The sequence below is a fragment of the Danio aesculapii genome, chromosome 14 (genome assembly GCF_903798145.1).
Source record: "Danio aesculapii chromosome 14, fDanAes4.1, whole genome shotgun sequence".
NCBI lineage: Eukaryota > Metazoa > Chordata > Actinopteri > Cypriniformes > Danionidae > Danio > Danio aesculapii.
This window is the reverse complement of record NC_079448.1, coordinates 31,792,413-31,806,754: the sequence shown is the minus strand read 5'-3', so window position 1 is coordinate 31,806,754 and position 14,342 is coordinate 31,792,413. Positions and strand designations below refer to the sequence as shown.

Below are 14,342 nucleotides of genomic sequence, written 5' to 3'. Positions count from 1 at the left end.
AAAGAACAACCAAAAGTAAAGTGTTTAAATAGACTGCCGGATTTACAACGATATTTGTTGTCCTGCAGGAATGAATGGGGGCCTCCTGATAGAAAAGTAGACACACGGAAATACAGAGCAGAGCCGAGGAGCATCTTTGACTATGAGCCTGGAAAATCATCTGTTTTAGAACAGGAGAGAGCGGTAAGTAATCATTTGTGTATTCACATTAATAAACAGATTTTATTATACACTTCTACTTATCTAATAAATACTTCTGATTTATTATACTACTAGAACTTATACTAATTAAATTTATACTAGCATTTTTATTGGATGCTAGTGCATATTCAATATGTTACTAACATTTTTTAAAAATTAATAGTAAGATCTTAAATTGAACTGCACTTTTAAAGACAAGTAAAACGAGCAAATATGAACAGTAAGATAATCAGTTTTACTAGTTATTTTACAATAGTCAAATAATTAGGTATTTATATGCGTTTAATATGTACTAGTACCAAATGTATAAGTCTTAGTATCTATTAAACAAGAAAAGAACATCTAAATGTATGAATAGTATCTGTTTAATAGTTATGAGTATGCAATAGTACTATCAAATAAGTTCTGCTGTCTATTTATTTTTTTAAGCGTCAACTTCAAATTTAGAATGTAGCTTGGCCTTGATTTTTATCGCTTTTTATTTTTGTTTTCCGTCTATATATAAAATTATGAATGTTACAATAGTCAAAAAGTTAAGTATTTGTTTAAAATGTCCTAGTACCAAATTAATAGCTTTTAGCATCTATTAAATAATAAAAAAATGTAATGATATTACTACTAATATCTGATTAATAGTTATGACTATCTAATAGCACTATCAAAAAAGTACTAGCCTACTCTCTATTTAATACTTTTAAATAATACTCTCTATTCAGGTACTAGTATACTTGGGGGATAAAAAAAACCCCTAAATGACTGACACTAACAGCAAATACATACTGTAAGTACTAGTACTATTTTCATTTTCAGATCCAGATGGAATTAAATGAGTTAATTACATTGTGAGCATAATTTTTAACATATTACATGTATATTTGCTTACACTTTATTTTAAGGTATACCTGTTACAGTGTAACTATTTATTTAAATACTGGCTGAGTAATAATTAATTAAAAGTACATACTATATGGTTAGGGTTAGAATTTGGGTTAGGTTTAGGTATAGTTATATAATACAGGTAGGTATAGTTATAAAAAAAAATGTATTTTATTTAAGCTATTTATTTTATTGTAAAATAATTTGTGGTTTGAAGTTAGCTTTATAAAGTTTATGAGGCAAAGAGTTTAGCATTTGAAGTCAAGCATATTGATCTTAGCATTAACACCCCGTGGCTGTATGGATATAGACCGATCGTAAACCAGATGCTAGTAATGAAATGCTATCAATCGGCGAGTCCATGGTGTCAGCAGCGCCGCAGGCATGATACATTATATGCTGTTTGACTAAACTGAGTAACTCTTGTATATTAATAGAATTGTATTGACAAAATGCATGTCAACAGTGCTAGTTAGATGTTAAGTGTTCTATATATGTTAAAATAATCACCTCAAACATTTGCCATGAATAAGCTGAAGTGCTTCAGCAAACCTGTCACTTGCTAGAACGGATAAACCGTGAGTCCATTAGAGCGTAATGTGGTCAAGGTCACTTATAAAGTTAGGAAAACCAATTTGCTCCTGCTGGAACTGTTTGTCCTTGTGCACTGAGCATGTGTTATACGCTGCTGCCCTCTGCTGGATAGTAGGGTTAAAGAAAAAACGTTTTTTGCCTATGGCAAGCTGGTTAAACATGTAATCAAAAATAAATATACTAATAACATAATACTTTTTTGTGCTTTTCTGACCTTTACAAATTGACAATATTGATTTATTACTTGTCTAAAGACATTCTTCATTTGGAATCTCGCTGTCACATTCCTAAGTTTCAACCCTCCCTTTCATCTTCTTCTCCTGCTTGACTTCTCAACTCCAGAAAAGTAACTTAAATCCAGAGGACATAGATTTAGAGAATGAGCCGTGGTATAAGTTCTTTGCTGAACTGGAGTTTGGGCGGCCGGTAAGTGTGGCTTTGGTTTGGTGCTGTTAGCATGCGGCTTGTGATTGGTGTGAGGGTGGAAAGGTCACATACGTGCTGCACATGCTGTCGGTCCAAGATGATCATGTCTGAAATGACTGGTTGGACACTGTAACACATACTGTACCTTACGTTTGAGTTTGATGAATAACTAATATCAGGTTCTGTTTAAACCAGCCTCGCTTTTTCCCACCAGCATTTCAGTCTCTACACAGTAAACTACTTTTTCATTTTAACTACTATACACTGCATGATTTTGCTACTAGATTATGTCGCTCACTGTGCAAGGTGTGTGTATTTTTGTAGGCTTGACGTGACATAGTTTTGTGAAAGGGATAGTTTATTCAAAAACTGAAAATCTGTCAATGTTTACTCACTCTCCACTTGTTATAACTCTTTGAGTTTCAATTTTTATGTTGAACACAAAAGACGATATTTTGATAAATGTTGGAAACCAGTAGCCATTGGCTTCAATAAATAAAATGGATGTCAGTGGCTACTGGTTACAGACATTTTTCAAAATATGTTATTTTGTGCTCAACAGGACATTAAAAATCACGTAATGATCTTTTAAGGGTGAGTAAATGATGAGTACATTTTAATTTCTGGCTGAACTGTTCCTAAAAGCTAAAGTATTGCGGTGTGTAGTGTTTGGTTGCAGATATATTCAGTGTTAGTAGTTTGTAGTCATAGTTTCTCCCTTGTCACATCACTGTTTCTGTGTTCCTCCCCTCTTCCATTCCTTTGGGTGAAGCCTCCAAAAAAACTTCTAGATTACAATCCAGAGAGCGCTCCTCGATTTCCAGTGGAGGTAAAGAGTGAATGAATGAAGGAATAAGTGAGTGAATGATTAATGCTTTGCTTGTACTCACAGACTGGAGGAGAAAGAGAGAAAGTTATTAATAGAAATATGCACCTTGCAACCCTTACATGTTTGACATTAATTGAACAGTTTAAATTATAACACAAAGCTCACTGTTTACATTGGAGCAATACACTACTTGATTCCTGAGATGTGGAACATATTAAAATAAATAAAAGCTTACAGTATAAGTAAAGTAGGATTTACTTTTCAATGCAATTTCCCTGTCTCACATCATCAGTGTTTTCCCCTACTAAAACTTGATCCTTGATCTGATAGATACTTAAATAATATATTTTTGATATGGTACAATGTTATGCATGAAATGTTCCTGAACGAAAGTGAAAGTGCCAAACTGTAGTTAAAGTCGACAAATTAAAAATGAAACACCTGAAATTACATGAAACTCTGGAGGAAATGTGGATAGCGTGGAGGTGCAATGATGTTAATCGAATAATGTGCTATAACATGTAAAGCGGGATCATGAAAGGAACATTCACAAAGCAACTCATGTAAACACCTTAATCATATTATTGTCTTATTCAGATTAAGGCAAATAATTTGATTACTGATGTCCGTGTAAACTTGGTCATTGTCAGTATATTATAATTTGATAATTTGAATTTAAACCATTTGATGGTCCAACTAATTCTCATTAGATTATAAGTAGACTGTTAGGGTTAGGGTTACTGTAAGTTGACAGGTACTAGCAAAGTTTCTTATAGTCAGTTAAATGTCTGTTGAAGGAGCAGTATCAACAGATATTAAGCAGTCTACTAATACTCAAATGGACCATCAAATTAAAGTGATATATATAAAGTAGTATATATAAAATAGAGCCTCTGACATAAATGAAACACATATATGTATACTTACACGTTTACTTATATAACTGTTATATGGTTTCCCAGTACTGGGTTGTGGCTGGAAGGGCATCCGCTGCATAAAATATATGCCAGAGTAGTTGGTGCTTCATTCCGTTGTGCAGGGGTGTAGCAACCGGGGGGATGGGGGTGACACGTCCCCCTCACTTTTAGAGACAGACCATTTAGTAACAGGTGATTAAGATTGTAAACTTTTGGATTTCATTCAGCTCTCCCCCCACTTTTAAAATGTCCACTACACCCCTGCTGCTGTGGTAAACCCTGATAAATCAGGGACTAAGCTGAAGGAAAATGAATGAATTAATTAATATATGGCATCTACAGGGTATCGGCGGGGTCTTAATAAGTCTTACATTTCAAAAACAAAATTTTAGGCCTTAAAAAGTCATAAATTCACTGAAAGATGGTCTTGTAGGTCTTAAATATTTTTAAACAGGTTTTAATTTTCCTTTGTTTACGCAAAGCAACCCAGTTGATCCAACACACATCCACTAGTACATCTCAAAACTGTTCATAACTAATATTATAACTGTCTGTTGTATGTATACAACTAAGGTCTGCTTGTTTTGACACATTATTTCATATATGTGGCTAAGAAATAACAAATAGTAGTTTTTTCTTCTGCTGGGCCATTTAAAAAGCCTTAGCGTTAAGCCTTTTATAAGTCTGAAATTTCATTTTTCATGGTTTTAAAAAGGCCTGAAAAAGTCTTAAATTTGACTCGGTGAAACCTGCAGAACCCTGATCTATATGATATCAAAACCTGTCAAAATACGCAAGTATGCTAACGTAAATGTATATATTTATTGGAGCTAAATTTATAGTGTATTAAATTGTTGCACATATGTTTTTACTTCAAACGAGGAAATATTTTATATAAGAATATGTTACATATGTACATTTATTGCATTTGAATACAGTATAAGTAGTTTATATCTAAATTTATAACATTGATCAAACATTTGGTCACTTTTTAGGAAGTGTTGAGTTGAGTTTTGTGTTGAGAATATTTAAGCAATAATTTCTTCTTATTATAACTGCAGTAATTCTGCTTTTTACAAATGTACAGTACACATGAAAGTACAGTTACAGTTGTCCCATGTCCAAGAATCAGTGCCCTGCATGTAAATCCACATGGTCTTTATGAAAGTAAAGTTCAGTCTATTATTACATTGTGTATTTATGATAAGACAGGAGAATTTCCTGCTGGCTGTCATCCGTCCATTCTGTCCAAGTGTTTATAGTACATGAAGGATGTATGGTCATGCCCTCTGAGTGGTCATATTACATATCCTTCTTCACCGAGTGGCTTTTTTATGTCTTTTTAAAAATAGTTCACTGGCTGTCAAGGAGAGAATCTAATCAAGAATGCATTAATGTTGTTGTTTTTTGCATGTGATTACCACCCCATTCAACATTGCAGACTTGAATATTGTGAATTTGGCGCGTCTATAATGAGCTTCATTTACAAAGAAAGGAGGTGTGATTGAAACAGCACTAACACTTAACAGACTTAACACTATGCGTTGGGTAGTTGAACAAGACACTTTATTTGGCATAGATCTGACCAATTAAGCAAGTTTGTCCCAAAGTCATCCATTTTATGAATTACTATGTGAATAAAGGGATAGTTCACCCAAAAATTACAATTTACAGACCATTTAATCTTCGTCAAGTGTTTCCATACCTTTAATCATTTTTCTGTTAAACACAAAATAAGATATTTTGAAAAATGTTAGAAATCATTGACATTGATTGCAGGAAAACAATACTATGGAAGTCAATGTTTACATCTTTTAAACATTTTTCAAACTAATTCTGTTGTGTTCAATGGAAAAAAAGAAACCCAAAGAGGCTTGTGACAATTAAAAGCTGAGGTAATGAATAACAAAATTGACAGTTTTGGGTGAACCACCTCTTTAAGGAAAGATTATAACTCAGAGGATGGTTGTAGTAACAGTTATGGTTTGAGGAATGTTGTAAATCCAAACAAAGAATTGCTCAAAATTGTCACAGAGCGTTTGCCGGCCAGTTTTGAGCTTGCTAGTTGGCTGTCACTCAGAGCTGTATTTATGTTGACTAGATGCAAATGTGTCACACTGAAGAGACATTCTTGGTACTGCGTGCTTGAGCTACTTTTAAAGAGGGTTAAAAAAACGCGAGGGGCGTCTGCTGCTGGTTTGAAGAGCTGTTCCTGATAACACCGCTCAGAGCTTCAGCAAACAGGAAGATGATTATCTACTCCAGCCATGTGTATAAGGAATTTCCTGCTTTGTTCGACATAGAAACCCTCGTAAGTGGTCTAATGCTGCCATGGGAATAGACAGCTGCCCATGTCACCACATCCAGGCATAAGGAGTATCACCACGTTTTTTTTACCATTGTTGGATTTGAGAAAGAGGCCGCTGGGTATTAAGGAACCTACTTTATAGTATGTGTGGACATTAAGTGAGGAATTCACCCATTTTTTGTGTTCTTCATCTGTTTCAGACCTCTCTTTATCAGCCATCTACTGACAGGAGCCTTGAAAGGCCATCAAGGTAGGTTTACTGTATATTCATTAACCCCCAAAAGCATTGGAGATACACATTTATGCATTTCATTACATTGATTTTTTTTAAATGTAGAAGAAAAATATTATACCAGGTGACATCTAAAACAGAATTTTTCTCAAAACATTTTTTAACGCAGCAAACATCCACTAAGAATGCCCTTGGGACTAGTGGAAGTCATGATTTTACAAAATAGACAAATATGATTAACATGCAGAGAGAGTTCAAATACTTTGTCTAATTTGTAAATTTTTTTTGTCTCAATACTAAATATTTTATAATATAATTAAAATATAGAATACATGTACAACAATAATCATTTACATAAGATCTATTGGTTTCATTGTCCAGTACATAAAAAAGTTTATAAAATGTTTTCTTTCTTTAAGTACCACTTAAGTCCTGTACCCACATTTAATTAGGGGGTCATTGTGGACTATAGGTGACAAGTCATGATATTAGTTTTAAAAGGAGACTAAATTTCATTGCAAACTATTAAAATAAATAAAGACTGTTATCATTTATTTTATAGCTCTGCAAGTGATAACAAGAAGAGGCGAAAATCTGAACCCGCAACCACTCAGCCAAGAGCTCACAGCAGTGTGGGCACAACACAAACATCTGTCAAACCACCAGAGCTGCCCAGGGGCAGCAGCACCCAGAGGAATCTCCTCACCAGCCCAAGCTCCCCTGCCACCACTAGAACTAAAGGTAGACGTCAAACGAGAAGTCGAAATTGTGCTCATAACTGAAAGCATAAGCAACTGGGAAAGGTTCATAGACAATTTTTATTTTGCTCCACACAGCACAAGCTGAATTTTAAACGACTTTCCCTTTGCATGAATAAAGGTCAATGAATTATTTAGTGTTTACAATCTTGCCTCAGTGTAGAGTAGCATATCAACTGCTTCTATATTCAGGGGAGGCTTGTTGATCAAGATGTCTGATTTCTTTTCAGTTTTCTTCCAGGCCGTTGTATACACGTCCTTTTTTTCCTGTGGGTAAATTACCTTTTAATGTCTTCTCATGTCTCTTTTTTACCATGCTGCTTGTGGTGGATGTCTAAGGTGGGGATGTGAGCAATATGCACACAGCACATTCAGACTGTCTAAGTTCAAACCATTCTACCTCAGAACCTGTGTATCAAAACTATGGTGAACATGAGGACAGTTTTATGGCCGTTCCAGCTGTCTCAGAAGGCTTCTCCAGCCTCCCAGAAGGCTGGAAACCAGCCCAGGAGAATTCAGAAGCCTGGATGATCGCAGAGGAGACTCCACCTAAGCTCAAATCTTGGAGTTGTGATGACCTCCTGTCTGAGGGGAGGGGAAGAGAAGTTCAGACCCGTTGTGAAAGCACTGGCTCCTTGCTGCACAATGGGGAACTAGAAACATCACAATGCTGTGATGACCAAGAGTCTGAGGATCTTAGGGAGAGGACCCGGCACCGCTCTGCCCATGATGCACCAGGCTTTCTTAAACTCTACAAGAAGATGCATCACATTAATAGGCAAGAGTTGATAAACTCTACTGTGATCTGCTCTGTCAAATCCAGGATCCGTAAGTATGAAAGCGAACAGCGAAAGGATAGACACTCTGGCAACAAGGGCTGCAACGAAGAGGTGCCTAGAGACATGGTGCACAACAGGATTTCTGAATTTGAGAGTCTGATCCAGAAATCCAAATCCATGCCAAACCTTGGGGAGGAGTGCCTGATCAGAGGTTCTTCTAGGAGGATTAACAGCCCCAAGCGTAGCCTCTCTATTGAGTCATTGCTAGATGAAGAACCACCAGCCAGGAATCCCCCTGAAGGACGGCCCCAATACCCCAAGATAAACAATCATGTGCCAATTCACATCCATGTTACCAGTGACCAATTACAAAACTCTGCCATGCAGAACGATTATTCAGACAGTGAGCATGACGCGGTCGTGTCCGATCTTAGTGACTTCATCCAGATTGAAGGGTCATCTTTTTGCAGTGAGAGGGAGTTCGACCTGTGTTCATTTGCCTCCTCCGAGAGTTTCTGCGGATCAGGACACCACCATCATTTTCACAGGCAGCTTGTGAGCTCCTGCAAGGGTCGCTGCCCGGCTTCCTACACACGCTTTACCACCATGATCAAGCATGAGAGGGCCAAGCAGGATCGAAGGCAACATTTGCGAGTAGAAGAATCTGAGTTTGGTCTCAGTAAGCTTGCATTCCTGGTCAGCCCAGTGCCTTTCCGTCGGAAGAACTTGTCACCTTTGAGTTTTTCCCGAATGTCAAACTCCAAGAGCTACGTGTACGAGACTCTAGATTCAGCTCTAAAAGACATCTATGATCACATCCGCACTGAGAAACGCAGTAGCCTGTCAGAAAACAGCATCCTTCATAGGTTGCTGGTGGAGTTGCTTCCTGACATTCCTGAGAGGAATTCCTCCCTGCATGCACTGGGGAGAAACAGTCCTACAATTCAACCTCGCTCTTACCACCCGCAACCTGATGGCATGTCCAGCCAGGACATTCACCAACCTGAGTACTGTCACCTATCCCATAGTGCCTCTTACAACCATATAGACAGCAACAACAACCAGAGGAACCACAACTTTAAATACTGCTATCAAGGTGGACTCATCTAATCATTCTCTGGTTTTTCTGAAATGCTTCCATCCCTTGTGTTTGGTTTCTGTTCCATCATTGCTATGTTCCATTTGTGTTTGTGAATGTGCTTGCTTAGAGGTGGTGTACCTACGCTTTCTCCCGGAGGGCCAACATCTTGCAGTTTAGCTCCAATTTGCCATGGATGTTTCAAATAAGACTGAATACCTAGTGTAAATAAGCAAGTCCAATTGTGGTTGGATCTTAGACTACTGGATAGTGGCCCTCCAGGAGCAGGATTGGACACTTTTGACATAGAGAAAGGAATTATGTATTATTTTGCGAGGAACATCAGCAAGCATGACTCATTCCCACATCCTCTGCTCTGCATTAGTTTTGTTTTGTTTTTTTGTTGGTGGGTGGGTGGGGGGATTGCTGCCTGTGTCTTTCATTTTCTTATATTACATTGTCTTTGTTACTATCTCATAATTTTCTACTGTATATACAATACATTCCTGTATTTGGTAGACACCTTCATGCATTCAAGGTATACATTTTATTAGGTTCATATATAATCTGGGAATCCGGACACTAGAGAAACACTACTTTTTGTTTGGGCTTACCACAAAAGAAATGTAACTTTGTGAAGTTTCAGTCTATATAAATAGCTTTGGACAGATGACTTGAGCAGCTGAAGCATGCAATCTAAAAACAGATTTGAGATTTTATTGGCTTGGGAAGAAACATGCTCGCTTGCTTTTTACTTTTACCCTCTTAAACCTAGACATATAAGACTAAATCAGCCTTATTACCTAAATATTTAGCTATTTGTTTTGGAGAAGGTCATTGTTTTGATTGTTTTTTAAAATCAAAGATTTGCAACACCTAGTCCACAATGTTTATAAATGAGGAGACTTCAGAGCAAGGGGGTTTGCCCACAGTTGGCACAGATGCCAGCTAACCATTAGCAGTTCTAGTATAAATACACATCTATACTGGGAATTTGAGTCTGGACGAAGGGTGCAACATAACTTCTGAGATGATTCATGGAAATCATTATTATGAACAACAAAATATGTATAAAGCATTTATTTATTTACATTATTTTCTTTTCATTTGGTCAATAAAATGTGTAAATTTGTATTTACTTTTGATTTTATCCTATTTTGTGTGCATTTTTCACATCAGACCCCAAATCATTTTTTTTCCTTTGCTATTGCTTGTTCCCATGCATGTGTGTTACATTTCTATGAGACTTGTCTTTAAATCGGTTTTCTTGCTTTTTATTCTAGACCAGGACACATCCAGAAATTACACTTACCCTGATGTGGGCCGGCAAACACCACAGAGCAGGAGACAAACCCCTGATGTCAGAGAGGTACTGTAAAAGGAATATGCATCACTGTAATATTTTCATAAAAACACTAAGATTTTACCTAAGCTTTGATCAAATTGTAACCACATGCAATAAAGATATATTGTTTTCTGCTTCATTTGCTTGACAGAAACTGCCAGCTAGAGCAATATATGACTTCAAAGCACAGACGGCCAAGTAAGAACAACTTCCTAACCATGTTGCCAGTTTCTGTTTTATTCTGCAGTTGATGTTCAACAATCAGTCAATCAATTTTAATGCATTGTTTATGTATGTCCTTAGCATAATCATGCTATTTCCCGTGTGTAATTTAGTTGTCTTGATGTTTTCCTTCCAGAGAGCTGACGTTCAAAAAAGGAGACACGGTATACATCAGTCGGCAGATAGATAATAACTGGTATGAAGGAGAATACCATGGACATGTAGGGATATTCCCCATCTCATATGTGGAGGTGTGTAGAAAAGTCTTAGTCTTTGTGTACATTCAGCATAAAGATAGTTTCAACCTCTAATTTCTTTCTTTTCTCAGAAAATCCCTCCATCGGAGAGACATCAGCCAGCAAGACCTCCTCCTCCAGCCCAGAGCAAAGAAATTGGAGAAGCAGTTGCCCGTTACAACTTTAATGCTGATACTAATGTGGAACTTTCATTAAGAAAAGTAAAAGTTTTATTACTCTTGATGTCATAATTAGCATTTAGTTTCCGCTATGGCTCATTATTCCATTACTTAATGTTTTTTTTTTACATTTTGTGAAAAGTCCTTTACAAGTCTAACTTTTTGCTGAATTCTAATATTCTATGCCATTTTATCATCATTTTCCAACACAAAGGAGAATTTAAAAGACAAGACTTAAAACGTCTTTACAAAATCTCAGCTTTTGCCACAGTTAGGCTTGGGTGGTAATACGGTAATAAGGTATACCGCGGAATCTAAAAATAGCAACGGTATCAGTTTCAATACCACTATACCGTCATAAAAAACAATGCGCTTATATAGGAGACAAGGATTAAATATTAAATAGAATTGATTTAATGCCTAAAAATGCGTATGTGTGGTTGTCATCACGGGACAGCGTGGAGGAGATTTAGAAAGGCGGGGAAAGATGGCGAGTCGTGCACCAAGTGACCTGGTCTCGAAAAAGAACACAACTTCTGCAGTTTGGCAGTATTTCGGGTTTCAACTGAGCGAGAAGGGAGAGGCAGTAAATACTGACGAGGCCATTTGCAAATTGTGCAAAAAAAAGGTGACCGTGAGTGATGGAAATACCTCAATCCTAAGGTCGTATATACGGTATTCAGTTTCTGAACACCGTATATGCGACAATCAAGTACAATAATACAATCAAGTAATCAAATCTCAGTCTTTTTTCACTTTATAACTTACACATTCTCTGCTTCAAATCGCGTGTACACAATCTATTTGGGAAATAGCCTCTATTTATCACTATGGAGCGCATCAGCTGACAGTCACGCACTGCTATGTGACTGTTTTGAGGATTGCATAGGCGAGGCGACGGCAACTGTAGTGAAAAGGAAAGGAATCACATCGTTTTTATATTTATTTGAAAGTGTTTTCATGCCTAAATAAAAATGAAAGCACAGAGCAGATTTACATTTAAGACTAAGGAGCGGCCCCTGGTGGTTCGGTGGTATGAGTTGCGTATATTATTGCCACCCTTCACAGAAAGATTGAAAATACGAGAGAAAAACGCGAAAATACCTTTACGGGATGATAGTGGGATAGAACTGTAAAATATGGGAGAATCCCAGGAAAAACGGGAGGGCTGACAGGTATGCGTTAAACATTTTTTTAAATGGTTATAATCTTATCATTTTGCAATTAGCATTTTATTTGTTCCACTATTTTACCACTTATATATATAATATTGATGTCTTTCAGGGCGAACGTGTTGTATTGGTGCGGCAGGTGGATAAAAACTGGTTTGAGGGAAAGATCCCAGGTACAAACAAACAAGGAATCTTTCCAGTGTCGTATGTGGATGTCATTAAGAAGACTTCAGTACAAAGTACTGGACAACCGCCTGGGCCCAGTATACCCACCAGCTTCTCGAGTGACAGACTGAACAGTAGGGTATGTTTTCAATTGTAATTTTACTTAAAGAGGTCTAACAGTCTTAAACATATCACATATTACAGTGTCATGAGGTTTCAATCATGGTGATGAGAGACATGTGAATTTCTGGTTACTTATATCCACGGAATATACACTCTGATCCACTTAAGTAAGTGCATAATCTTATCTGGATAAATACTGACTTATACTTTAAATACATGATCCGTGCCGACAAAGGGTGGCGTCAGAGGCAGCAAAACCTTTCATTCAGATCATGTTACTCTTTGCCATAGGTCATGTACAGCGCTGTCAGAGCCAACAAGGTGGCAAGTGCAAAATTAATCCTTTTTCAGATGGCAACTGTCCCAGTCTTAAAATAGATCACCTCTGTCATCTTTAGATTACCTTTGGCTTGTTGTGTAAGATAAGCCTGAGTTCAGATTAAATGCCCTTGAGTTGTAATTCCATCTAAAGAACAAAGAAGTAAAGGCTTATTACTTTGCTCTCGTGAGAGCAAACCAGCAGGATTAGATCAGATTAATCACACGTCCTGCCAGTATCCAGTATAGGCTAATTAAATTGTGGGCATGACCTGCTGCGATATACATGTGCTGCTCAGTTCTTGCTGTTTTGCTAAGCAGGAAGAGTCTGGACGGGGTATTTTTTGTCAAATATTTGGACACTTAAGTTATACGCAAATAGATAAACATAATTTTAGTGGATAAATGTTGTTAAACTAATTTAATGTATTAAAAAAAACATGTTTTTAGGTATTAAATGGCAAATCAGACAGTCAAATTTACAAATTCACATACAGTTGCTCACCTAACTCTCATTTCTCCAGTAGATTTTGACCAAAGCACTGGGCACTACACTCTTAAAAATGAAGGTTCCAAATGAGAGTTTTCAAAGAGATTTCATAAAAGAACCATTTTGGATTCATTTTAATAAATAAACAAATTTATACTCTAAAAGAGAGGTCTCAAAATTACGGACGGTGGGCCATTTATGGCCCCCCTCCTTCTCCATCCAGCCATACTGAAGTATGCAGTTTCGGACGCAGCTCATATGTTTTTGAATCACTATCATTGTTGTGCATATAGCCACTTGTGGTTTTGACCACCCCGTTTAAAGGACATTTAAAGAACTGCACTGTATATATTTCAGGTTTCCTTTGTTTTCTCTCAGCGTGCGTATTATTTATGTGGCTGATTTAAACGTTGAAATATATGTCCGTAAGTGCTCTATTTTTACTAAAGCTCTATTTTTGTAAATATTCAAGGATCATTTTATTATTATCAGTTTTATACCACCTGCATTTTGTTGAATAAACCCTTTTTCATAGCTTAGTGTCATTGAATAGTGTCATTGAATAGATTTTCCTCAAATGCGTATTAAGATTTCTATGAAAACTATGTACATTTTACTGCTGGTTTAATTGAACATGTTAAAGTAAATGTGAACATGTATGTACTTTTCCCCTTTGTTGTAGTTTTACAAAAAAAAAGATACTAAGAAGAACAATTGCCAAGTTACCCAAACTGCTTTCTGCTATTCTTACACTATCTGTTAAACTTTTGGTAAAGCAAAAATTGGTTGCGACAGAATAATAATAATTAATATTATCATTATTCTGACTATTATTAGGCTAATTTAAACAGCCACAGATATATTTCAGCAGTTGTTGATTTGCATTATCAAATAGGGACAGGTAATGCTTGAATTATAAACATCATGTCTGTTGTCCTGAGATGCATCATTTAGATCACTTTTTTTCTTGTGCTTGAATGTTAAAACAGCCCCCTATAAATTGTCAGTCACTGAAATGGCCCCCTGCCAATTTGAGTTTGAGACCCCTGCTCTAAAAAGACCCTTTTGTGTAATGTAAGAGTTCTATGAAGGTT

General features: G+C 36.7%; 1 protein-coding gene across 4 annotated transcripts in view; it reads left to right on the top strand.

The window, feature by feature from the left end:
* The window catches only part of sorbs2b (sorbin and SH3 domain containing 2b), a 101,182-nt gene that overhangs the window by 75,806 nt on the left and 11,034 nt on the right, over nt 1-14,342 (top strand). For all 4 annotated transcript variants that reach the window (XM_056472663.1, XM_056472666.1, XM_056472665.1 and 1 more), the window contains 11 exons: nt 69-183; nt 2,014-2,097; nt 2,870-2,926; nt 6,352-6,401; nt 6,946-7,124; nt 7,481-9,016; nt 10,282-10,367; nt 10,495-10,541; nt 10,702-10,816; nt 10,894-11,022; nt 12,265-12,456. In XM_056472663.1, coding sequence (XP_056328638.1) covers nt 69-183; nt 2,014-2,097; nt 2,870-2,926; nt 6,352-6,401; nt 6,946-7,124; nt 7,481-9,016; nt 10,282-10,367; nt 10,495-10,541; nt 10,702-10,816; nt 10,894-11,022; nt 12,265-12,456 — 2,590 coding nt within the window. The remainder of the gene's footprint in view (nt 1-68; nt 184-2,013; nt 2,098-2,869; nt 2,927-6,351; nt 6,402-6,945; nt 7,125-7,480; nt 9,017-10,281; nt 10,368-10,494; nt 10,542-10,701; nt 10,817-10,893; nt 11,023-12,264; nt 12,457-14,342) is intronic.